The sequence below is a fragment of the Rhincodon typus genome, chromosome 37 (assembly GCF_021869965.1).
Source record: "Rhincodon typus isolate 14 chromosome 37, sRhiTyp1.1, whole genome shotgun sequence".
Classification (NCBI taxonomy): Eukaryota; Metazoa; Chordata; class Chondrichthyes; order Orectolobiformes; family Rhincodontidae; genus Rhincodon; species Rhincodon typus.
The window spans coordinates 15,359,479-15,384,034 of record NC_063368.1 but is presented as its reverse complement, the minus strand read 5'-3'; the positions used below and the strand labels follow the sequence as shown (position 1 = coordinate 15,384,034).

The 24,556-nt window shown below is 44.5% G+C and overlaps 1 protein-coding gene across 1 annotated transcript in view; it reads right to left on the bottom strand.

The window, feature by feature from the left end:
* The window catches only part of LOC109923349 (vesicular glutamate transporter 1), an 87,526-nt gene that overhangs the window by 694 nt on the left and 62,276 nt on the right, over nt 1-24,556 (bottom strand). Inside the window, exons 4-11 of the mRNA XM_048617592.1 lie at nt 23,874-23,988; nt 20,314-20,401; nt 17,846-17,932; nt 15,158-15,300; nt 12,495-12,644; nt 6,791-6,923; nt 4,420-4,530; nt 4,082-4,209 (exon numbers count right to left, since the gene is read on the bottom strand). Coding sequence (XP_048473549.1) covers nt 4,082-4,209; nt 4,420-4,530; nt 6,791-6,923; nt 12,495-12,644; nt 15,158-15,300; nt 17,846-17,932; nt 20,314-20,401; nt 23,874-23,988 — 955 coding nt within the window. The remainder of the gene's footprint in view (nt 1-4,081; nt 4,210-4,419; nt 4,531-6,790; nt 6,924-12,494; nt 12,645-15,157; nt 15,301-17,845; nt 17,933-20,313; nt 20,402-23,873; nt 23,989-24,556) is intronic.

Sequence of the window (24,556 nt, the reverse complement as noted above, 5' to 3'; positions counted from 1 at the left end):
ATGGGACAATTTAGCACGGCCAATCCACCCTAACCTGCCCATCCCTGGGCACTATGGGCGATTTCCTACAGCCAATCCACCCAGCCTGTACAACCATGGACACTATGGGGCAATTTAGCATGGCCAATCTGCCCTAACCTGCACATCCCTGGGCACTATGAGCAATTTCCCATGGCCAATCCACCCAGCCTAAACAACCCTGGACACTGTGGGGCAATTTAGCATGGCCAATCTACCGAGCCTGTACAACCCTGGACACTATGGTGCAATTTAGCACGGCCAATCCACCCTAACCTGCACATCTTTGGACTGTGGGAGGAAACTGGAGCACCCGGAGGAAACCCACACAGACACGGGGAGAATGTGTAAACTCGACTCGAGGGTGGAATCGAATGCGGGGGGTCCCAGGGTAACGATAGGCAATGTCAACATTCTGCATTTTTTAATATAACGGTGAATATTGTGGACCGACAGGGTCCTCTAATGAATGCTGGAGCTCACTTTTACAAAGATTCTTTCAGAGCATTTGAGCCTTGCTGGCTAGGCCCCTAGTTAACCTGTGGAAGTGGGTGTTGGACTGCTGTCTTGAACCGCTGTAATCTGTGTGGTGTCAGGATACCTACACACAGTACTGTTAAGGAGGCAGATCCAGGAATTTGATACAGCGAAGCTGAAGGCCCAGTTCTGAGTCAGGATGGTCTGTGGCTCACAGGGGAACTTGCAGGGGTCTGGGGAGGGGGTGTTGGTGGTGGTGGGGATGGTGGTATCCCCATGTATTTGCTGCCTTTGTCCTTCTCAGTAGTAAAGGTGGCAGGTTGATTTAACCTGGGCACTTGACCTTGTGTTTTGGAAGTTTAACATTGATGGTCAGGACTTTGGGAGGCTCAGGCAGTGGGAGGGAGATGGGAATTGCAAACTCCATGAGATTCTCTAGGCTCTATTACCCCCCCGCCTGTGGGCCAGAAGTGAGCAGGAGTGCTTTCCCAAGCCCTTTCAGTAAAGCGTGCGCTCCCCCCCGCCAATAACAGGCCTCTCTGTTCCTTGGGGTGTGCCCTCAAGGGGCTTCAAGCCTGTAGCCTCCTTCCACTGGTTTCCCCTCCCCACCCAGACTTACCCTGCAGTGCAGAGACACATGGGAACACCACTATCTCCAAGGCACACATTGCCCTGACTTGGAGATATGTGGCCATCCCCGAATTGCCAGTGAGGAAGGGTGATAAAATCTGGGAACTCTCCCTCTAACAACGCCCGGGTTGGGAGTTGGAATACTGTTACTGTATGGACTGCTGTGGTTCATGAAGAGAGACCAGAAAATTGACAGGCCGAATGGCCTACTTCTTCTCCTACATCTTATGGATCTTACTTATTCAAGGCTGAGATTAACAGGCTTTTAATCAGAGAATCAAGGGTTATGGGGTAAAGGAAAGAAAGTGGAGTTGAGGATTGTCAGATCAGCCATGATTGTATTGAATGGCAGCGTGGACTCAATGGGATGAATGGGGTACTTCTGCCCTTTATGGTCTTAGCACCTTTCCAAGAATAAGAGCAACTGATAGGAACAGAGGGAGGCCATTCAGTCCATTTGGCCTGTTCTGTCATTCAATCAGTTCATGACTTATCAAGAATGTCATTTTATACGGCCACCTTTGCCCTATAACCTCTTAATATCACAAAAAAATCTATCTATCTCAGATACAAAACTAACAATTGTTTGAGTTATCAATTGCTATGTGTGGAAGAGAGTTCTAAGGAGTGGCAAATGGAGTTAATTTAGATAAATGCAAGGTGCTACATTTTGGAAAGGCAAACCGGAGCAGGACTTATACACTTAATAGTAAGGTCCTGGGGAGTGTTGCTGAACGAAAAGATCTTGAAGTCCAGGTTTATATTACCTTGAAGGTGGAGTCGCAAGTAGATGGGGTAATGAAGAAGGTGTTCGGTACACTTGCCTTTATTGGTCAGTGCATTGACTATAGGAGTTGGGAGGGAGGTCATGTTGCAGCTGTATAGGACATTGGTTAGGCCAATTTTGGAATACTGAGTTCAATTCTGGTCTCTCTGCTGTAGGAAAGATGTTGTTAAACTTGAAAGGGTTCAGAAAAGATTTACAAGGATTTTGGAGGATTTGAGCTATCGGGAGAGGCTGAATAGGCTGGGGCTATTTTCCCTGGAGCATCAGAGGCTGAGGGCTGACCATATAGAGGTTTATAAAATCATGAGGGGCATGGACAGAATGAATAGCCAAGGTCTTTTTTCTGAGGGCAGGGAAGTCCAAAACTAGAGGGCATAGGTTTGAGGTGAGAGGGGAAAGATTTAAAAGGGACCTAAGGGGCAACTTTTTCACGCAGAGGATGATTGTGTGTGCAGAATGAGCTGCCAGAGGAGGTGGTGGAGGCTGGTATGATTATAACATTTAAAAGGCACCTGGATGGGTATATGAATAGGAAATGTTTAGAGGGATATGGGCCAAATGCTGGCAAATGGGACTAGATTAATTTAGGATATCTGGTCGGCATGGACGAGTTGAACCGAAGGGTCTGTTTTCGTGCTGTACAATTCTATGACTCTATGTCTCTATAAATGTCTGCCATTCTTTGTATGTTGAAGTGTTTCCATTCAGTCCTGTAAGGCCTGGCTGTAACCTTTAAGCTACATTCCCTAGTCCTAGAATTCACGACTGAGTTGGCAGAATCTCAAGGTGGGCCCTCTCTTCATTTCCCTACCTCATTCAGCCAAACTATGCTTCACCACTAAAACATATGCCCTGCAACATGTCTTGGCTTTGCTTGCCAAATTCAGAGCCCGATAGAGGGAGCAGACCATCTTTAAAGCTATCCCTTTGACAGAAGGTTAAAATTAACACAAAAAAAAATCACAACCTCAGCTAAGCTTACTGAATAGTTGGAAAAGTATTAATAACTCAATGCATCCTCAGGGACCTCCAAACATAGACAAGTAACATTTGCACCACACAAATGTCAGGCAATGATCATCTGCAATAAGAGATAATCTAATCGCCACCCCTTGACATTCAATGATGTTACCGTCACTGAATCACCTGCTATCAACATTATTGAGATTACCAATGGCCAGAAACTCAACTGGACTCACCACATTAACAGTGGCTACAAGAGCAGGCCAGAATCCAGGAATACTGCGGCAAGTAACTCACCTCCAGACTCCTCAAAGCCTATCCTCCATCTACAAGGCACAAGTCAGGAGTGTGATGGAATACTCCCCACTTGCCTGGATAGGTGCAGCTCCAACAACACTCAAGAAGCTTGACACCATCTAGGACTAAGAAGCCTGCCTGATTGGCACCACATCCACAAGCACCCACTCCCTCCACCACCGACGCTCAGTAGCAGCAGTGTGTACCATCTACAAGATGCACTGCAGAAATTCACCAAAGATCCTTAGACAGCACCTTCCAAATCCACGGCCACTTCTGTATACAAGAACAATGGCAGCAGATACAAGGGACCACCATTACCTGCAAGCTCCCCTCCAAGCCACTCACCATCCTGACTCAGAAATATTTTGCCGTTCCTTCAGTGTCACTGGGTCAAAATCCTGCAATTCCCTTGCTAATGGCATTGTGGGTTAACCTATAGCTCAGAGACTGCAGCAGCTCAAGGCAGCAGCTCCCCCCCACCTTCTCAAGGGCAACTAGGGATGGGCAATAAATGCTACCCAGTCAGCAATGCCCGCATCCCACAAATGAATAAAAAGAAAGTTTGTTAATGCATATTCCAATTTTCTTGAAGTATGTTGAGAATGCTGAGTGTCTTAACTCTGAAACTACAGTCTTAAAGAGAAACAGAAAACGCTGCTAAAGCTCAGCAGGTCTGGCGGCATCTGTGGAGAGAAACCACAGTTAACGTTTCGGGTCAAGTGATCCTTCCTCAGAACTGGGGTCACTCGACCTGCAACGTTTAACTCTGTTTTCTCTCCACAGGTGCTGCCAGACCTGCTGAGCTTTTCCAGCAATTTCTGTTTTGGTTTCTGATTTCCAGCACCTGCAGTTCTTTCGGCTTTTATTTAATCTGAACCTGTGGTAGCGTCTTCACAGTTCGCTCACCTTGTGTTTTGTCATCGCTCCCACAATTAGGGGGCACACCATCCCGGATAAAGTGCCCACACCGTTGGATAAGCCCATTAAGATGCTGGCGTAACGTGGCGCAATGTCCAGATGGTTAACATTGAAACCTTCAGCACAAAAGCAAACAGAAGCAAGAGACGGGATGGATTAAGTTGAGTCACGTGCCCATCTGTGTGATGCTAAATTGTGAGCGAGACAAACATATGCTAACGTATGGTAATACAGTCGCATTTATGCTAATGGCTCATGCTGGCAAATTGGGTCCCGAACAGTACCTGGTGAAAATGACAGGAACTGGGGATGAGATCTCTAATCACCTGAAATTGCGAACCCACTGAAGCCAACAGCAAGGATGAGAAAAGAAATGGCCACTCCTTTTGCGTGAGAGAAGCCCACCACTAACAGAAATGTTGCTTCCATTCCGAAACCTTGAGACGGGAGAAATAAAAACAAGATGAACAGAGGAGCATTGCATCAAATAATGAATATTCCATACAACAGCCTGCATTTATATAGCATCCCAAGGCAGGAGCACACGCAAACAAAGATTCATCACAGGGCGATATCTCCAGTTCTGAGGAAGAGTCTCAAAATGTTAAATCTGTCTCTCTCTTCACAGATGCTGCCAGGCCTACTGTGTTTGTTTCATATTTCCAGCATCTGTAGTATTTTGCTTTTATAATTCGATTTTAGGGGAGGTGACCAAAACTTTGGTCAAAGAGATAGCTTTTAAGGAGCATTTTAAAAGGAGGGCAGAGGAGGAATTTCAGAGCTTAGGGGCTTACAGGAACTATTTTCACAGTTGACAGCTTAGCGGTATTAACACTGGACTTTTAATCCAGAGACCAAGGTAATGTTCCAGGGATCCAAGTTCAAATCCCGCCATGGCAGATAGTGGAATTTAAATTCAAGAAAAGTCTGGAATTAAGAGTCTAATGATGACCATGAGTCAATTGTTGGGAAAAACCCATCTGGTTCACTAATGTCCTTTAGGGAAGGAAACTGCCATCCTTACCTGGTCTGGCTTACATGTGACTCCAGACCCACAGCAATGTGGTTGACTCTTAACTGCCCTGTGGGCAATTAGGGATGGACAATAAATGCTACCTGGCCTATGACACATCCAGTGAATGTATAAGTTTAAAAAAACCTGGTATGCAGTAGTGTAAGCACCAAATCGTGGCCACAAGACCACTATGGATGTTGCCATAACTACAGCACTGTGGGTCCAGAGTTTAAACATGGAACCAATGTCAGGAATAGTACAGGATTCCCATTAGTGGTGGGCACTTTTGCCTCCCCTTGTTGAGAGGGTTGGCTTATGAGGAGAGATTGAGTAGACTGGGACTGTACTCATTGGAATTTAGAAGAATGGGGAGGGATCTTATAGAAACATATAAAATAATGAAGGGAATAGATAAGACAGAAGCAGGGAGGTTGTTTCCACTGGCGGAACTAGAACTGGGGGCATAGCCTCAAAATAAGAGGGAGCAGATTTAGGACTGAGTTCAGGAAGAACTTCTTCACCAAAAAGTTTGTGAATCTGTGGAACTCCCCACACACTGAAGCAGTTTAGGCTACTTCATTGAATATTTTTAAGGCAAAGATAGATTTTTGACCAGTAATGGAATTAAGGGTTATGGTGAGCGGGTGGCTAAGTGGAGCTGAGTCCATGAAAAGATCAGCCATGACCTTGTTGAATGGCAGAGTAGGATTGATGGGCCAGCTGGCCTACTCCTGCTCCAGTTTCTCATGTTCTTACATAAAGCCTTTAATGACCGCAGGTCATTCCAAAGTATTGTACAACCAACGAAATACTTCTGCAGTGTGATCACTGAGGCTAAGTGGGAAGCGTGTGGTTGGTCATTTTTGAGCTGATATTGGGGATAGTCCTTTTGTGTTCTCCCTGCTCCTTCCTAGCAGCTTCAGGTTGCTCTTGGAACCTTAGAGCTTGAACTGCCTGGTTCTGTTGCGAAGAATGACTTAAGGCATCTGCTTAAGCTTTATCCATCCGTCTCTGTAACTAACCACAGTCTGTAAGGGGAGCATAGGCATCTTTCTCTCTCTGTTAGGGAAGGGGGAGGCAAGTGGCTACAGGTGATGGGCATCAAACGTGACAGACCAGCAATTCTTTGGCCGCCCGCCATCAATGTGTTACGAGAATGGGCAATTTAATTATCAGTCTGCTGGAGCCAATGTCGTGAATGCATGGCCAGCAACCTGGTACTTCTGGCTCTGAGAGAGGGTCATTACCCACTGCATCCGAAGCCCTGTCCAATGCAAATGATGGAAAAAGGGAGAGTGGAGGGCTGCAAATTTGCTGTCATGGCGTTAGCATTTAATAGATGGATATCAATTTATGAGCAACCGCTTGCATTTATATAGCACCCTAGCATAGTTAAACAACCCAGTATTTTGCAAGGAGTTTTATCAGAAAGAAATGTAGAAATGATGTAGAAATGTTGCCTTAGGATAGGGGCAACAGTAGTTTGGATCACCTTAAATTTCTGGAGCCGGCAACCAGGCCAGCTGGTAGCATTGGAATAGTTAGGTCTAGAGGTAGCAAAGGTATGAGGACATAGAGTATTGGTACATACACAGTCCCTCATGCATATCTAAGAGTTACTAATGCAGTTGATGATGGTGATGTAGAGCAGCACATTGCTGGCCTGGCTCGCAGAAACACACCTCCACAGTTCATCATCTTCCTGACATTGGTGGTAGACATGATTTTCTTGGCTCGGAGGTAGTCCGCTAACTGTCCACCAATGGGCACTATAATCGTCATGACGAGATGGGGGAGAGCAGACAACAAGCCGACCTGTGTTGAGAGGGAGTTGAACACAGAATTAACAATCTGAAATGAGAATGGTCGCTTACTGGAAAGAAAAGAGCCTGATGCCAAAGTTTTTATTTTGGTCATGGATTCATCAGGACATATGCAAGAATGCCAAATTTCACACCACCACAACAACTCATACCACAAGAGAAAAGAATGCTGATTGGTTAGCCTCAGCCACGTTTTGCCAATCAATCAGCATAAAAGTCCAAATTGTTGCAGGGTTCTGAAATTTGACATTCTTGCATCTGTCCTGACAATTGCAAGTTGGAAAGCTTCAGTACCATGTCTGTCTTTAAAGAAATTGTCAAATCTGAAATACAATGGGGTCCACGTACTATCGGCTCTTTGTCTACTGATATTGGCAGACAGCTTTTCAAACATGCTGTGTAGAAATTCCTCTCTGCTAATATGGCTTCTGCTCCCTGATATACCTCTCTCACCCCAGACCTCATTTCAACTTCTGTTCTGAGGACGGGTCACCGGACCCGAAACGTTAACTCTGTTTATTCCTTCACAGGTGCTGCCAGACCTGATGAGCTTTTTCAGCAACTTTGTTGTTGTTTCTCATTTCTACTTCATTGCTCTCTTCCCGACAGGTTTTTACTTAATGGAGCTGACTCTGCGGCTCAGTAATCTTCCATCATAGAGAACGGATAACACAGAAACAGGCTATTTGGTCTATTTGCTTTATACTGATATTTATACTTCACATGAACCTCCTCCCACCCTTCTTTATCCCACCCTATTGGCCTATCCTTCCATTCCTTTCTGCCTCATGTGTTTATGTAGCTTTCCCTTAAATGTATCCATGCTTTTCACCTCCAACATATAGCATCAATGCCACATTCTCACTGCTCCCTGGGTAAAGACGTTTCTCCTGAATGTATTGTTGGACGTATTAGTGACCATCTTACATTTATAGCCCTGAGTTCTCATTTGTCCCACAAATGGAATCATCTTCTTTACATCTACTGTGTCAAATAATCTTAAAGGCATCTTTCAGGTCTTCTCTTTTCTAGAGAAAAGGGCCCCAGCCTGACCAAGAGATTAGCAAGAACTGTAGATGCTGGAGTCAGGGATAACACAGTGTGGAGCTGGAGGAACACAGCAGGCCAGGCAGCACCAGAGGAGCAGGAAAGTTGACGTTTCGGGTGGGGACTCTTCTTCAGAAATGAACACAGTTGTTGTGTTCCTCCTGATCCACACTTTGTTATCCCAGCCTGATCAATCTTTCTTAAACAGTCAGATCTGCTCAGCTCTGGAATCAGCCCGGTAAAACTTGCATTGCTCCTTCTCTAATGTTTTTGTTTTCTCTCAGTAGACCTGAAGGATACAAGAACCACGTTCTATAATCTTAAGTGAGGCCCAAATGGAAAATGAGTATAGGGGAGATCCAGTTTTGAATATACAGACCAGGTTCTGATGGTGTTGTTATGGCCTGACTGCAAGCTTGTCCCAAGTCTGTGTGAATTGTCATTCTCTCATGACACATGGTAAGTCAGTTTGCAATAGCAAAACAAAAAGTGCTGGAGAAATCAGCAGGTCTGGCAACATCTGTAGAGAAACAGACTCACCTTGAAGTGTCACATTAAAAATCAGGAGTAGGCCCTTCAATATTGAATATGATCATGGTTGATGATCCATCTCAACACCATATTCCCGCTTTCTCCCCCGACCCTTTTAAAATCTAAAAACTATCTATCCCTTTCTTGAATATATCCAGTGAATTGGCCTGCATTGTCTTCTGTGGTTAATTCCAGAGATTCACTACCCTGGGAGTGAAGAAATTTTCCCTCATCCCAGTCCTACACAGTCTACTTCATAACCTAAGACTGTGTCACTGGTTCATGATCATAGAATCCTAACAGTGTGGAAGCAGGCCATTCAGCCCATCAAGTTCACACTGACCCCCCCCCCCTTCAGAGCATCCCATCCAGACACATCCCCCTATCCTACCCCTGTATATCCCGTGGCTAATCCACATATCCCTGGACATTATGGGCAATTTCCCATGGCTAATCCACCTAACCTGCACATCTTTGGACCATGGGAGGAAACCCATGCAGACACAGCAAGAATGTGCAAACTCCACACAGACAATTGCCTGAGGGTGAAATCAAACCTGGGTCCCTGGTGCTGTGAGGCAGCAGTGCTAACCACTGAGCCACTGTGCTGCCCATGATTTTGGAAAATTGTATCCATAAGCATAAGCCAGTTCTAGTCTTCCCAACCAAGTGAAAAATTCCTCCTTACATCTGGTCTATCCAGCCCAGTTAAAATGTTATACCTCTCAACCAGATCCCCTTTCATCCATCTAAAGTCACAGAGGTTTATAGCATGGAAACAGGCCCTTCAGCCCAACTTGTCCCTGTCGCCCAGCTTTCACAATTAATCTAGTCTTATTTCCTCATGGTAGACTGGTTAACAAGGTTAGATCACATGGAATACAGGGAGAACTAACCATTTGGATGCAGAACTAGCTTGAAGTTAGAAGACAGAGGGTGGTGGTGGAGCATTGATTTTCAGGCCGGAGGCCTGTGACCAGTGGTGTGCCACAAGGATCGGTGCTGGGTCCACTGCTTTTCATCATTTATATAAATGATTCAGTTGTGAACGTAGGAGGCGTGGTTAGTAAGTTTGCAGATGATACCAAAATGGGAGGTGTAGTGGACAGCGAAGAAGGTTACCTCAGAGTGAAATAGGACCTTGATCAGATGGGCCAATGAGTCGAGGAGTGGCAGATGGAGTTTAATTTAGATAAATGTGAGGTGCTGTAGTTTGGAAAGTCAAATCAGGGCAGGACTTATACTTTTAATGGTAAGGTCCTGGGGAGTGTTGCTGAACAAAGAGACCTTGGACTGCAAGTTCATAGTTCATTGAAAGTGCAGTTGCAGGTAGATAGGATAGTGAAGAAGACATTTGGTATTCTTGCCTTTATTAGTAAGTGCATTGAGTATAGGAGTTGGGAGGTCATGTTGCAGCCATACAGGACAATGGTTAGGCCACTTCTGGAATACTGCATTCAATTCTGGTCTCCCTGCTATAGGAAAGATGCTGTGAACTTGAAAGTGTTCAGAAAATATTTACAAGGATGTTGCCAGGGCTGGAGGGTTTGAGCTACAGCTGAATAGACTGGGAGTGTTTTCCCTGGAGCATTGGAGGCTGAGGGGTGACCTTATAGAGGTTTATAAAATCAAGAGGGGCATGGAAAGGGTGAATAGTGAAGGTCTATTTCCTAGGGTGGGGGAGTCCAAAACTAGAGGGCATAGGTTTAAGGTGAGAGGGGAAGGATTTAAAAGGGACCTAAGGGGTAACTTTTTCATGTAGAGGGTGGTGTGTGTATGGAATGAGCTGCCAGAGGAAGTGGTGGAGTCTGGTACAATTATAACATTTAAAAGGCATCTGGATAGGTAAATGAACAGGAGGGGTTTAGAGGGATATAGGCCAAATGCTGGCAAATGGGACTGGGTTAATTTAGGATAGCTGGTCAAAATGGATGAGTTGGACTGAAGGGTCTGCTTCCATGCTGTACAACTCTATGACTCAATGACTCTATTTGCCTGTGTTTGGTCCATATCCCTCCATACCTATCCCATCCACATACCTGTCCAAATATTTCTTAAATGACAAATTGGGCTCAACTCCGCCACAACCTCTGACCGCCCATTCTAGACACTCACCACCCCTCTGTGTGAAAAAATTTCCCCTCTGGACCCTTTTGCATCTCTCCACATTCATATCCTTTGATCCCTTTAGCTCCAAGTACTATATCCAACTCCTCTTGAAATCATACAGTGTTTTTGTGTTAGCGAATTCCACAGGCTCACCACTCTGTAGGTGAAGAAATTTCCCCTCTGCTCAGTTCTACCCGTTTCTGGCTTTCTCTGCCAGACCTGCTGAATTTCTACAGAACTTCCTGCCTTCATTTCAAATCTCCAGCATCCGCAGTGCAATGGTCTTATTAAGTCTGTTTGTGGAGCAGGTCAGTTCCTTTTCCTACCCCACCCTGCCCTCTCGACCTTGAGGAAGGTGCATTTCATGAAGAAAGGGGAGAATTTTTCTGCTCGGGTCACACAGGTCTTCACATCATGCTTGAGCTAAGGCTGCAAGTGGACATTGAGGCCATATTTGTACATTGTAGTCAGGGAATGGAGTCTGTGTTGAAGGCCAAGATAACTTTTCTCACTCCTGTTGTAATAGCTGTTGTTTGTAGATTTAGAATACTTTGTTTGTGCAGATCGATGGGCTGAATGGCCTCTGATTTGATGAAGCTCATGGGCTTGTTCTAGACCAGTCCCTAATCTATTGCTGGAGGTTTGTGGTGTGAACTTGACATCAAACATGACTGACCTGGAAACTCTTCCACTATTGCCCCCTGCCATTGTTGTATTGTAAGAATTTACAGGATAGACAGGCTGTCTGGCCAAGTCATGAAATAAAGAAAACCTGAAATTAAAAGTCTAGGGGTGGCTATGAAGCAATTGTTGATTGTCTGAAGGACCCATCTCATTCACTGAAGTTCTTTTGGAGAACGAGGCTGGCATCCTTATCTGGTCTGAGCCTTCGTTGGTTAGGCTACAGATGGAATACTGTGTGCGGTTTTGGTCGCCACACTAACTGAAGGACATAATTGCACTGGAGAGGGATTTTTTTTTAAATGTTCATAGGATGTGGGAGTCTCTGCCCAAGCCAGCATTTGTTACCCATGGCTAATTGCCCAGAGGGCAGTTAACTGTCAACTACACATTGCTGTGGGTCTGGAGTCACATGTAGACCAGACAGTGGGGGCAGGGTTTCCTTCCCTGGGGCGTTAATGAACCAGCGGGTTTTTTTTCCTGACAATTGACAAAGTTTTCATGGAGATCATTGGACTCCCAGTTTCAGATGTTTATTGAATTCAAATTCCACATTTTCCATCACAGGATTTGAACCCAGGTCTCCAGAACATTGCCAGGATCTCTGGATTAATAGTCTCGCGATAATAGCATTAGGCCATCATCTCCCCAAAGGAGATTCACCTTCATGTTGCCTGAGATGAAATATTTCCATTATGAAGACAAATGGGCTAGGCTGGATTTGTTTTCCTTGGAGCTAAAGTGGAATCTGATTGATGCAAAATTAAGAGGTATAGTCAGAAGATTGTGGGAATCTGTTCCCCAAGGCAGAGGTGTCTGAGATCAGAGAGCATGAGTTTAAGGTGAGGAACAAGTGGTTTAGAGAAGATATGAGGAGATTTTTTCACCCAGAGGGTGAAGAGGTTGGAAGCATTCTGCAAGAGTGTGTGGTGGAGGCACATACGCTCACAGGATTTAAGAAGCATCTACATGAGTACTTAAAATGCTAGGGCATAGTAGGCTATGGGCCAAGTGCAGGTGAAAGGGATTAGTGTAGTTTGGTCTTTGGTCGGCATAGACATGGTAGGTCGAAGGGCCTGTCTCTGTGCTGTATGAGTCTATATCTCTATATCTAATTTTTTTTTTGAAACGATTGTGGAGAAAGCCAATTTTTTTAAAACGCAAAAATTTACATGGAAAGAACACATTTGGTTACCTTGCTGATCTCGAATCCAAACACTTCCTCAAAGTAGGCTGGCTGGCTGATCAACAGCAGGTAGAAAGTCCAACTGCGGCAGAAGTTGGCGACGACAATAGCGTAGACAGGCATCGATGTGAAAAACTTGCGCCAGGGCGCCTTGAATTTCTGCTCAAGTAACACGACAAACCAAAACACGGGATCAATTTTTCTCACCCATTCAGCCTAGGCCTACGCTTCTCGCAACTGTGAACAACCTGCCCGGACTGCGATGAATCCTTTATTTCATTCTTTCAATGGGATGTGGGCATTGCTGGCAATGCCAGGATTTGTTGACCATCCCTAATTGCTTGCTTGTGCATTTCAGAGCATGGGTAAGGTCTGTGGAGTCACCTCTTACCAGGTAAGGATGCCAGCTTTCCCTCCCGCGAGGATATTAGTGAACCACATAGATTTTTACAACAATTGGTGGTGATAGCTGTTGTGGTCATCATTACTGAGACCAACTTTACAATTCTAAAATTCTTTCATTCGTTCATGAGATGTGAGCATCACTGACCAGGTCAGCATTTATTGCCTGTCCCTAATTGCCCACCAGGGCAATTAACCATATTGCTGTGGCTCTAGAGTCTCCTGTAGGCCAGACAAGGTAAGGATGGCAGATCTCCTCCCCTAAAGGGATTAGTGAATTCTTCAATTGACAACAGTTTCATGGTCATCATGAGACTCTGAATTCCAGATTTTTATTGAATTTGAATTCCACCATCTGTCATGGAAGAATTTGAACATGCATCCCTAGAATGTTACCTGGGTTTCAGGGTTTAATAGTCTAGTGATAAGAACCCCTAGCTAATCACTTCCTCAAATTTACTAATTGTGTATAAATTCCACTGGCTACCATGGGTTTTGAACCCATGTCCTGAGCCTCCAGCTTACTTCTCCAGTGGCATTACCACTAAATCACCATGTCTCTCAAAGTTACCAAATCATATAGTCAACAGATTTGAAATTGGTCCTATTTCCCCTTCTCTTTCCTGGTGGCCCTGCAAGCTCATTTTCAGTTTTCTCAAATTAGTTCTCATGCGGCTTTTTGCAACTATTTTCTTCCAATTTATTCCTATGTAAACTGTCACAATGTAATTGCAAGCTTTGACCAGTGTTTGGCACTGTGGAGCAGATTAGTGAAATCTCTCAAAGTCATTGCAACCTTCTCTGTAATAAAGTATTTACATTTATCAACTGCTCATGGGCAATGGTTTAAAAATGTTAATATTAGCAATTATTTACGGGTTCTTGAGGCACAGTGGTGGCAGTCCTACCTCTGAGCTAGAAGGTCTGGATTCAAGTCCCATCTGCTACAGAGGTGTGTCATAACATGTCCGAAGAGGTTGATTACAAATATATATTTTTTTAAAAAAACAATCATTTATTTACTTTGGGATTCCTTCACAATGCTAACCACTGGTATGGTGGCTCAGTGGTTAGCACCACTGCCTCATAGTGTCAGGGACCAGGGTTCAATTCTAGCCTCAGGTGACTGTCTGTGTGGAGTTTGCATGTTCTCCCAGTATCTGTGTGGGTTTTCTCTGATTTCCTCCCACAATCCAAAGATGTGCCAGTTAGGTAGATTGCCCATGGTGTTCGGGGATTGGGTGGGAGCGTCAGTGTGGAATGGCCTGCTTCCACATTGTGGGGATTCTATGATTACTTCTGGAGCTCGTAACCTACTTTCAGAAAACTGGCTCTGACTGTACTCATCCACAGGTAGAAAAGTAGCAGGTCCCCAAATTATGAACACAATCCCATATAGGAGTGTAATTTTAACGTCTGTGCATATGAACATGTTCTGAACTTGCAAACAGCTGCTTTACTTTGTTCTACATTGTGATCCGACTTGCATACAGATCTACATGCAACCAGTCTCCAGAATGGAACCTGTTTGCAGCCCAGGTCCTGCCTGTATGCCATTTTTCAGAAGCACTAAACAAGTGTGATCACAGCATGGCTAAGCACTTAAAGAAAGTCTTAATACTAAGAAGGACCGTAATACTTAACTTTTAACTTTGTTCCTCATTTCTTTCTACTTTGTTCTTAAGTTTTTGCACCTAGGTACTTGTTCATAAGATGGCATTGTGTGTGGTGATGTTGAAAACTTTTCACTGTACTCCTGTAGTTTTGTACTTGAGTGCATATGACAATGAAGTCTAAATCAATGGCAACTATGTACTTTTGCAGTGTAGTCACTGTTGCAATAAAGGAAATTTAGCAGCCAATTTACGTACAGGAAACTCCCAGAAACAGCGATGTGATAATGACCAAATTGTCTGCTTGTTTTAGTATTGATTGAGTGCTGAAAATTGGCTGGGACTGTTCTCGAAAATCTCGTCAGGGATCTTTTATGCCACTTGAAAAGCCTTAGCTTCTCATCCAAAACAGCACAGCTCTCCCTCAACGCTATGCGGGTGAATCAGCCTTGATATTTTGTGCTGAATCCCTGGATCGGGACTTGAACCCAGAACTTTTGTGATTCAGAAGCAAAGCTGCATAGGAGCTGGCAATGGGGAGGGAATAGTGTGGGGGTGGTGACACGAGAGCTTGGACATTTGGTTTGTCCCCAGTACCGGGTGGCGGGGGGAGCGGGTGGGGGCGGAGCGGGGGAATAAGAAAAAATGCACACTCACCACAAGAGGGTTCATAAGGTTAGTGCCTTCTCCAATAGATTCCTCTATATAGGTCTTCTCTTCCTCAGTAATGGTTGGATGTTTGGCTGGACTCTCATAAGACACCAGCAGCCAGAATATGTACCACACCATGCCAAAGCTCCCTGCAAAGAAGAATTAAAACAATATATTTTCTAATTCCAAGGCTTTCCTCTCCCTCAGGTTCTGTATTGGTCAGGTAGACTCTAGAGCAGGGGTGGCTGCAAACTGGGCACACCTAATGGCTTTTGTTATTGGGACTGAAGGAGGGGAATCAAAGAATTACCCATTTCCCATCCTTGCTCAGTGTCCATACAGGCCAACTGGGCCGTAAAAGCCATGGGAATGGGATGGCTTCACTGAGCATTTCCTCTCACCCACTACCTCTCCTATCTCACCACTCACTTAACTTAGGGGAGTTCAGCAATAAGATGATTCTACTGACTCCTGTTGTCATCTTTGGCTCTGTGCCTCCCTGTCCTCACCTCTCCACCCTCCTTCAGCCCCACAACGCAGCTTCAGTTCCACCTTTTGATTCCACGGTTGACTCAAATCGCTAGCGGGAATATTTCTTAGACATCTCCACGTGGCTTTTTAAAAATTCACTCATGGGATGTGGGTTTCATTGATTGGACCAACGCTGATTACCCATCCATAATTGCCCTTGAGAAAGGAGCTGCTTTCTTGAACCACCGCAATCCACTTGGTCTAGGGGCACCCATAATGCCATCAGGGAGGGACTTCTAGGATTTTGACTCAATGACACTGAAGGAACGGCGATATATTTCCAAGACAGGACAGTGAGTGCTTGGAGGGGTATCTGTAGCTGATGATGTACCCAAGTATTTGCCGCCCTTGTCCTTCTAGATGGTAGTTTGGAAGGTCGAGGAATCATTAATAATTTCACTTGGTGTGTGACTGCAGTGCAGCAGAAAAATGTATTCGAGCTGCTACATATTCATATTTCAAATAACACAATATGATGCTTTTATTCCTCTAATTCGGGCCACTTGAGAATCTCTGATTGTAATCACCCCATCATTAGTTGCTGTGCCTTCAGATGCTGGGATCTAAGCTCTGAAATCCCTCCCTAAACCTCAGCACCTCTCTCCTCTCTCTCCCTCTCTCTCTCACTCACTGAAGACAGCCCTTAAAACAAAGCTGTTGGACAAAAACTCTTTGTTAACAGGTCTTGAATCTCTTTATATCAATTATCATTTTATAAAGCCCCCATGAATTAGCTTAGTATGTAAGTGAACAAAGCTTATTTTCTTACAGCAAAGTAGATGTGCATTTTCTGTGCACCAGAGCCAACACTGAGATTGACACGAGCCAAAGGGAACAGATGGGAATGAATCATTCTCTCTACACCGAGACAAATACATGAGCAACATAGTACCAAGCAGGAGTGAATCATTCTCTGTGACCCTGAATGTACCATATATTTTTGGACAGAAACGCTAGCACAACAAATATCCAAGTTGAAAGTTGACCCTAGAACAAATACTACCATTGGGTTGTCATTGCTCCAATAACTCTGAAGGATTGCTAGCTGTAAAACAAGCAAACTTTACTATGAGATAGCAAGAACTGCTGATGCTGGAGTCAGAGATAACACAGTGTGGGGCTGGAGGAACACAGCAGGCCAGGCAGCAACAGAGGAGCAGGAAAGTTGTCGTTTCGGGTCGGAACCCTTCACTTTAACATTTCTAGGTAAGGTAAAGAGAATGTCAGAGTAGTGACAGGGTAGATAAACTATTTCACTGGTTGGGGATACTAGAACAAGGGGGCATGGCCTGAGAATGAGGGCCAGACCCTTCAGGAGAGATGTTAGGAAGCACTTCTACACACAAAGGATGGTAGATGTTTGTAACTTTCTTCCACAAATGGCAGTGGATGTTGGATCGGTTATTAATGTTCAATCTGAGCTCGATAAATTTTTCTTAAGCAAAGGTGTGAAGAGATATGGGCCAAAGGTGGTTATGTGGAATTATGTGGAATCAGCCATGGTCTCATTCAATGGTGGAACAGGCTCAAGGGGCTGAATTGCCTATTCCTGTTCCTATGTTCCTAAAGTTGCTACAGACCCATCAGGCTGCTATCTCATTAGATTAAGGCTGGTGGTGAGTTTAATCTGAGGGTCACCACGCCTCAGATGAAAGACAAGGCCAAGAAAGTGGAACTGTCATGGTAATCTGAGCTAACTGACCCCCAATACCATGTCAGCAGTTATGAGAACACACGCCTATTTTCGTTAATTCTCTCATTTTTCTCTATGGTGGCTCAGTGGTTAGGACTGCTGCCCCACGGCACCAGGGATCTGAGTTCAATTCCACCCTCGGGTACCTGTCTGTGTGGGGTTTGTACATTCTCCCTGTGTCTGTGTAGGTTTCCTTAGGGTGCCCCAGTTTCCTCCCACAGTCCAAAGATGTGCAGGTTAGGGTGGATTAGCCATGGGAAATGCAGGGTTACAGGGATAGAGTAGGGGGCTGGGTCTGGGTGGGATGCTCTTTGGCGGGTTGATGTGTACTCAATGGGCCGAATGGTCTGCTTTCTCACTGTAGGGATTCTATGTTCATGAGTGCATGCCACTTCTTTCTATGACTGTTACAGTTACCCCTTTCTCTAACTTACTTAGTCTAACATACTTCATGATAATACAATACATACCATAGACATAGAAGACTGAAGACCACCCTGAGTACTGGACAAGGACCCCTGCCAGTGGCATTGCTATCACTGCCCCTGCATAGGAACCTGCAAAAGAAAGAGTGCGCATCACAAAATACTGCTGAGGTGGGACATTCTTAAACAGTGGAACATGAGCAATGGGCGGAGGCTATTCAGCCCCTTAAATGTTTTCCAACATTCAATATTTGTCTGAATCTTATCAGAAATTGGCTAAGTCTCAGTTTTGGTGGGTGTCATGAGGGTTTCTCGTGCTATCTTCCCAAACACACCTCTTTACCTGTGTAGCACACTCTTATGGCCTGTTTTATTCTCCCTGGACACCCAGATGGGTACCATCAAGGATTCCTGGCACCAGTGCCATCCTTAATGCCATCTGTATACCTGTGAATCGCTGGCATAGTTCACTTTATTTGTCCTGGACATGTCAGGCAGAGGGTAATCACCACTTTGCTTTTCGGATGGGGATCTGAAGGTCCTGCTGGACTGTGCCTTGGAGATTAAGGGCCAAGTTATTTTTATGATGTTGATTGAGGGATAAAAGACTCCAGGTAGAACATTCCTGCTCATCTTCAAAATAGCACCACAAGGAATCTTTAATGACCATCTGAGAGGGTAGATTGTTTAATGTCACAACTGGAATTACCAATCGCACAGCACCAAAGCAGCCGGGTCACTGGGATGGGATGGTGGGGTGGGTCTGGATGGGATGCTCTTTGGCGGGTCAGTGCAGACTCAATGGGTTGAATGGCCTCTTTCTGCACTGTAGTGATTCAATGATTCTTCAGTACGCAAGATGTTCAGCTTCGAGTGAGAATTCCAGGCAGGCCTTCAACCAAAGTTGGCAAATCTGCAGGATAGATGCTTTAGAGCACCACTAGTAAAACAAAAAGTAGATTAATAAGTGCTTGGAGCCAAAACCAGTCTACTTCAAGTGGCAGTGCAAAACAGGCAGCTTCACATGAAAGATGGACCAGGAAAAATGGGGAAGACCCAGGGAAGGCTTCCCCATCACATAGGCTAGATGTTGACTATACAAGCTACTGAAATCAACACAAATTTAGCCAATCAACCATTTGTCCCCTGACGTCAGTGAACCACTCTCAACTATCAAGCGTTGTATACTTTCTATACATATTTAGCTAATTTATCATATCTAAGTTGATGCTTCTTAATAAAATTGAACAAACATCCTTAAAATTACTTACTAATAAACAAGGGCCTATCTTTTATATTTTCTGTCCCCAAGACCATATTTCAAATGGGGAAAAATTGCAGAAGGCTGCAACAGAAAGGGACTTGTGGGCACAAAACACAGAAAGCTGCACAGAGGTGCAGTGGATAATCAGGAAGGCTAATGGTCCTTATTTCAAGGGTGTTGGAGTATAAGAGCAGGAAATTCTTATTGCAACTGTACAAGGTGTTGGTGAGACCACATCTGGAACAGTACTGTGAGCAGTTTTGATACCTTTAGTTAAGGAAAGATATTATTGCATTGGAGGCAATTTGGATAAAGGTTATTAGGATGACCCTCAGTATGGAGGGATTGTCTTATGAGCAAAGGCTAAACAGGTTGGGATTCCATTCGTTAGAGTTTAGAAGAATGGGGAGTGATCTCATTGAAATATATAGGATTCTTAAAGGTCTTAACAGGGTAAATGCTGAGAGGATGTTTCCCTTCATGGGAGAGTCTAGAACTAAAGGGTATAGTCTCAGAATAAAGAGACCCCAATTAAAGACTGAGATAAGGAAGAATTTCTATCTGTTAGAGGGTTGTGAGTCTTTGGGACTCCTTGCCTCAGAAAGCTGTGGGGGTCAGAGTTCCTGTGTTTATTTAAGACTGAGATAGATAAATTCTTCATCAATAGGGGAATCAAAGGTTACAAGGAAAGAGCAGGAGATTAGAAATGAGGAGTGTCAGTTTCTTTCATTAAAGGACATCAGTGAACCAAATGGGTTTTTCCTACAATTGACAATGGTTTCACTAGACTCCTAGTTCCAGATTTTTATTGAATTCAAATTCCACCATTTGCTGTGGCAGGATTCAAACCAACCTGGGTCACCTGGAACATTACCTGGTTCTCTGGATTCACAGTCCAGCAATAATTCCACTCGGTCATCACACTTTAGCGGACAAAGGTAAGGCCGAATTTAGCTGATGTCCATTCCCTAACAGGGAGTAGAGATTGGCCCAAAGGGTTAAAGGACTTAAGGGTGCCATAGAGAGATTGGAATGTTTTTTCAACTATGACCCATCTATGTAAAGTCTAGGTGAACGGCATTAGAGTCTGGAACAGTGCACACGCTCAGTCCCGCATGAGCGCATATGCGTAATTGCCCACAGTTGCCAGTGGCAGCACAGACACTACCTTCATAAAACGCAGGTCAGGCCTCTGTCTGACCAACCTATGAAACAGTCTATTGTTTAAAGGTCTAAAGGGATCGATTACCACAGAAGGAGGTAGTAGCGAGCCGGCTTCGTTCCAAGGGAGGTGCCCATTTGCTCCAAATTCCATGGCATGCTGGATATGTAACCCCCTGCAGGCAATAGAATACAAGAAAACATCATATTGTAGGGTCTGGCCTTGCCAGAGACAATTAAAGTAAATTTGTTGTCTCACAGATGATCCTGCCACAGAAAGTGAGAGGCGAGGTCAATTTTTTAATTGATTATTGTCCAGTATGTAAGATATAATTTACATGTTCATCACTCGTCTCCCTGCAGGGTCTGGTTTATAGAATCAAGGAACCTTACAGCACAGAAGGAGACCATTCAGCCCATTATGCACATCCCAGTTCTTTGAAAATCCTGTTCAATGTGATTTATTTTATTCATTCGTGGGACACAGGCATTGCAGGCTGGGTCAACATTCATTGTCCTGTTCTTTCCCAATAGCCTTGCATTTTATTTTCTTATTTGGTATTGAACTAATTCGCTGTTGAAGGTTACTCTGGAATCTCTTGCTATGATTGTTGCAAGTTATGAAGTTTAAATCACAATAACTTGTTGCGTTAAACAGAAGAGTCCCCTTTGTTTCCTTGGCCAATTATTTCAAAGTTGTGCGTTTTGGTCATTGACCCACCTGCCATTGAAAATAGCTTCCCGTTTTACTCTATCAAATTCCTGGAGCAGCTCTATTAAATCTCACCTGAAACTTGTGGCTACAAACAGCCATTCAGAGGCTCGGAATACTGCAGAGAGGAACTCACCTCCTGACCCACAAAGCCTGTTCACCATCTACAAGGCACAAATCAGGAGTTTGATGAAACATTCTGCACTTGCCTGGATGGGTGCAGCTCCAACAACACTCAAGAAGCTTATCACCATCCAGGACAAAGCAGCCCACTTGATTGGCACCACATCCACAAACATCCACTCCCTCCACCAGGAGCAGCAGTGATAACTATCTACAAGGTGCACTGCAGAAATTCACCAAGGCTTCTTAGGCAGCACTTTCCATGACCATTACCACCGAGAAGGACAAGGGCAGCAGATGCATGGGAACACTACCATCTGCAAATTCCACCATCCTGACTTGGAAATATATCACTGGGCCAAAATCCTGGAATTCCCTCCCTAAGGGCATTGTGGACCTACCTATGGCACAAGGACCGTAGTAATTCAAGAAGGTAGCTCACTACCATCACCTTCTCAAAGGCAACCAGGGTTAAATAATAACCAGCCAGCGACGCCCATGTCACACGAGTGAACTAAAAAATTTCAAGGGGACAAATTCCAGCTCCTCTCATCTGAAGTCCCTTATCCCTGATACCATTCTGGAATATCCTGTCTGCACCCTGTCCAATGTCTTGCTAAATGCATGACCCCATGTCCCTGATGGGTGGAGAGCAACCGCTGTTAAACTCCTCACCAAGTGGCTGTCCTTCATGTCACAGTGTGAAGGGTGGATGTTGAAAACCTATTAAAGATATCACAGGCCTGACCTTGCCTCTCAGGCAGTAATCATCTAATAGCGATGACCAAGGAAGGGACAGAGATTTCTGCTGCCTATCACCCGGGCATTCAACATAGTTGCTGACTCAGCTCAGATTGGAGGCAAAATACAAAATCGGTATGTTTGGCTCAGTGTCAAAAAGAAATGAAAGATACAGAACAGGTCCATCCCAGTGTTTATGCTCCCCTTGAGCTTCCTCCCACTCTATCATCTTCATTTCATCCTCCCCGCTTAACCACCTATTCCTTTCTTTATCATACCAGGGCAATGGTGGTGTCGTGGTCATGTCTGCCAGAACGGTAAGTCTAATCGTGGGTTTGAATCTCACCTTAGCAACCATTAGAATGTGAATTCAATACAAAGCTCATCTTCGTGATAGTGACCATGACAACACTGGTTATGAAAATGCACTTGGCTCACTAATACCCTTTAGGGTGGGAAATTTGCCGTGCTTATCTGGTTTGGCCTACATTCCACTCTATGCCCACAGTGATGTCCTTAACTCTTAATTGCCCTCTGCCACTCATAAGAGCAGAAGTAGGCCATTCAGCCAATCAATTCTACTCCACCATTCAATGAGATCATGGCTGATCTCAGAGTCATCAACTCCAGTTTCCTGCTTTTTCTCCATTACCCCTGATTCCCTTACTGTTTAAAATTCTGTCTATCTCAGCTTTGGACATACTTAATGACCCAGACTCAACAGCCTTTTGAGGAAAGAATCCGACAGATTTACTATCCTCTGAGGAAATAAATTCCTCCTCAAGCAAATAGTTAGGCGCTTGTTTTTGACCGGTGCTGGCTCGATGGGCCAAAGTGACTTTTTCTGTGATGGAGACTTCTATGATTCTATCTCATAAATGGGTGACCCCTTATTCTGAGATTACACCCTCTGGTCCTGGACTCTCCCACAAAGGGAAACATCCTTTCTGCATTTATCCTGTCAGGACCCCTGAGAACCTTGTATGTTTCAGTAAGACTGCCTCTCATCCTTCTCAACTCCGATGAGTACAGACCCAAACTCCTCAAACTGTCCTCAAAAACAGTCCTCAGTCACTCAGTTCAAGCCTAATTGGAATGGGTGACAAATGCTGGTCTTGCGCCTTGATACCATGGAAGAATAAAATGAGTCTGTCTAGTTTTTTCTTAATTACATCTTATCTGCTCACCTCATCCACTGTAGCAAGCTACACACTCTCACCACAGAGTTACTCCTGAAGTCTTTACAAAAACAGCAGATGGTGGAAATCAGAAACAAAAACAAAAATTGCTGAAAAAACTCAGCAGATCTGGCAGCATCCGTGGAGATAACGGGTTTCACTATAGTTTTGCCAGCAATTTCTGTTTTTCTCATGAATTATTTAATGAGGTAAGTGACTTTATGATTTGATTTTTTTAAAATTTGATTTATTATTGTCACGTGCACCGAGGTACAGTGAAACGTTTTGTTTTGCGTGCAGTACAGGCAGATCATACCATACAAAGTGCATTAGGGTAATAGAACAGAGCGAGGAATACAATGTTATGGCTACAGAGAAGGTGCACAAAGAGCGAGATCAACATTCAATTTAAAATTTGAGAGGTCCATTCAGAAGTCTAAGAACAGTGGAGAAGAAGCTGTTCTTGAATCTATTGCGATATGTGTTTAAGCTTTTTTATCTTCTGCCTGACAGAAGAGGTTGGATGAGATTATAACTGGGGTGGGAGGGGTGTTGGATAATGTTGGCTGCCCTCCTAAGGCAGCGAGAATTATAGATGGAGTCAATGGATGGAAGGTTGGCTTGCGAGGTGGACTGCGCTGTGTTCACAACTCTGTTGTTTCTTACAGCCCCTAATTTGAGACACCCTTAGAAACTGAAGCATCTTCTCCTGGCTCTTTATCAACTTGACGTTCCCTACTCCCAGATATTGACTAATCCTGCACTTAAGGTTGTGGAGATTCGAGGGCGTTTTGAAATGTAGTTGGAGGCTAATTTAGGAAATTGAGGTTGATAGAGAGAGGTGAATTGAATGGTTTCCCTTGTGCTTTATCGAGCAACATTTTGCCCACTCACCTCGACCAGACCTTGGAGAATCCTGATTAATATAACACAGCTGAAATGGATTCTGGCTGCTGACGGTATCAACATGTTCAGAGAGGATGTCGCCATGATCGCCCAGCCAAACACTCTGCCAAGAAAAGGAGAGAAAAGTTGATTCAGATCAATTTTAAGAATGGAAATTAGTCTTTGTCAGAAGAAATTCCTGATGCAGTGACCAAGAAAACAAGCACAAAGCAGCTTCAGCCAATAAATGCAGATAAACTATTACACTGAGTACAAGAGTCAGGAAGTGATGGTGCTGCTTTATAAGAGACAACAAGGTGCAGAGCTGGATGAACACAGCAGGCCAAGCAGCATCATAGGAGCAGAAAGGCTGACGTTTCAGGCCTAGACCCTTCATCAGAAATGGGGGACGGGAAGGGGGTTCTGAAATAAATAGGGAGAGAGGGGGAGGCGGATAGAAGATGGATAGAGGAGAAGATAGGTGGAGAGGAAACAGACAGGTCAAAGAGGCGGGGATGGAGCCAGTAAAGGTGAGTGTAGGTGGGAAGGTAGGGAGAAGGTAGGTCAGTCCAGGGAGGACGGACAGGTAAGGGGGTGGGATGAGGTTAGTAGGTAGGAAATGGGGATGTGGCTTGAGGTGGGAGGAAGGACAGGTTAGGGAGGCGGGGACGAGCTGGGCTGGTTTTGGGATG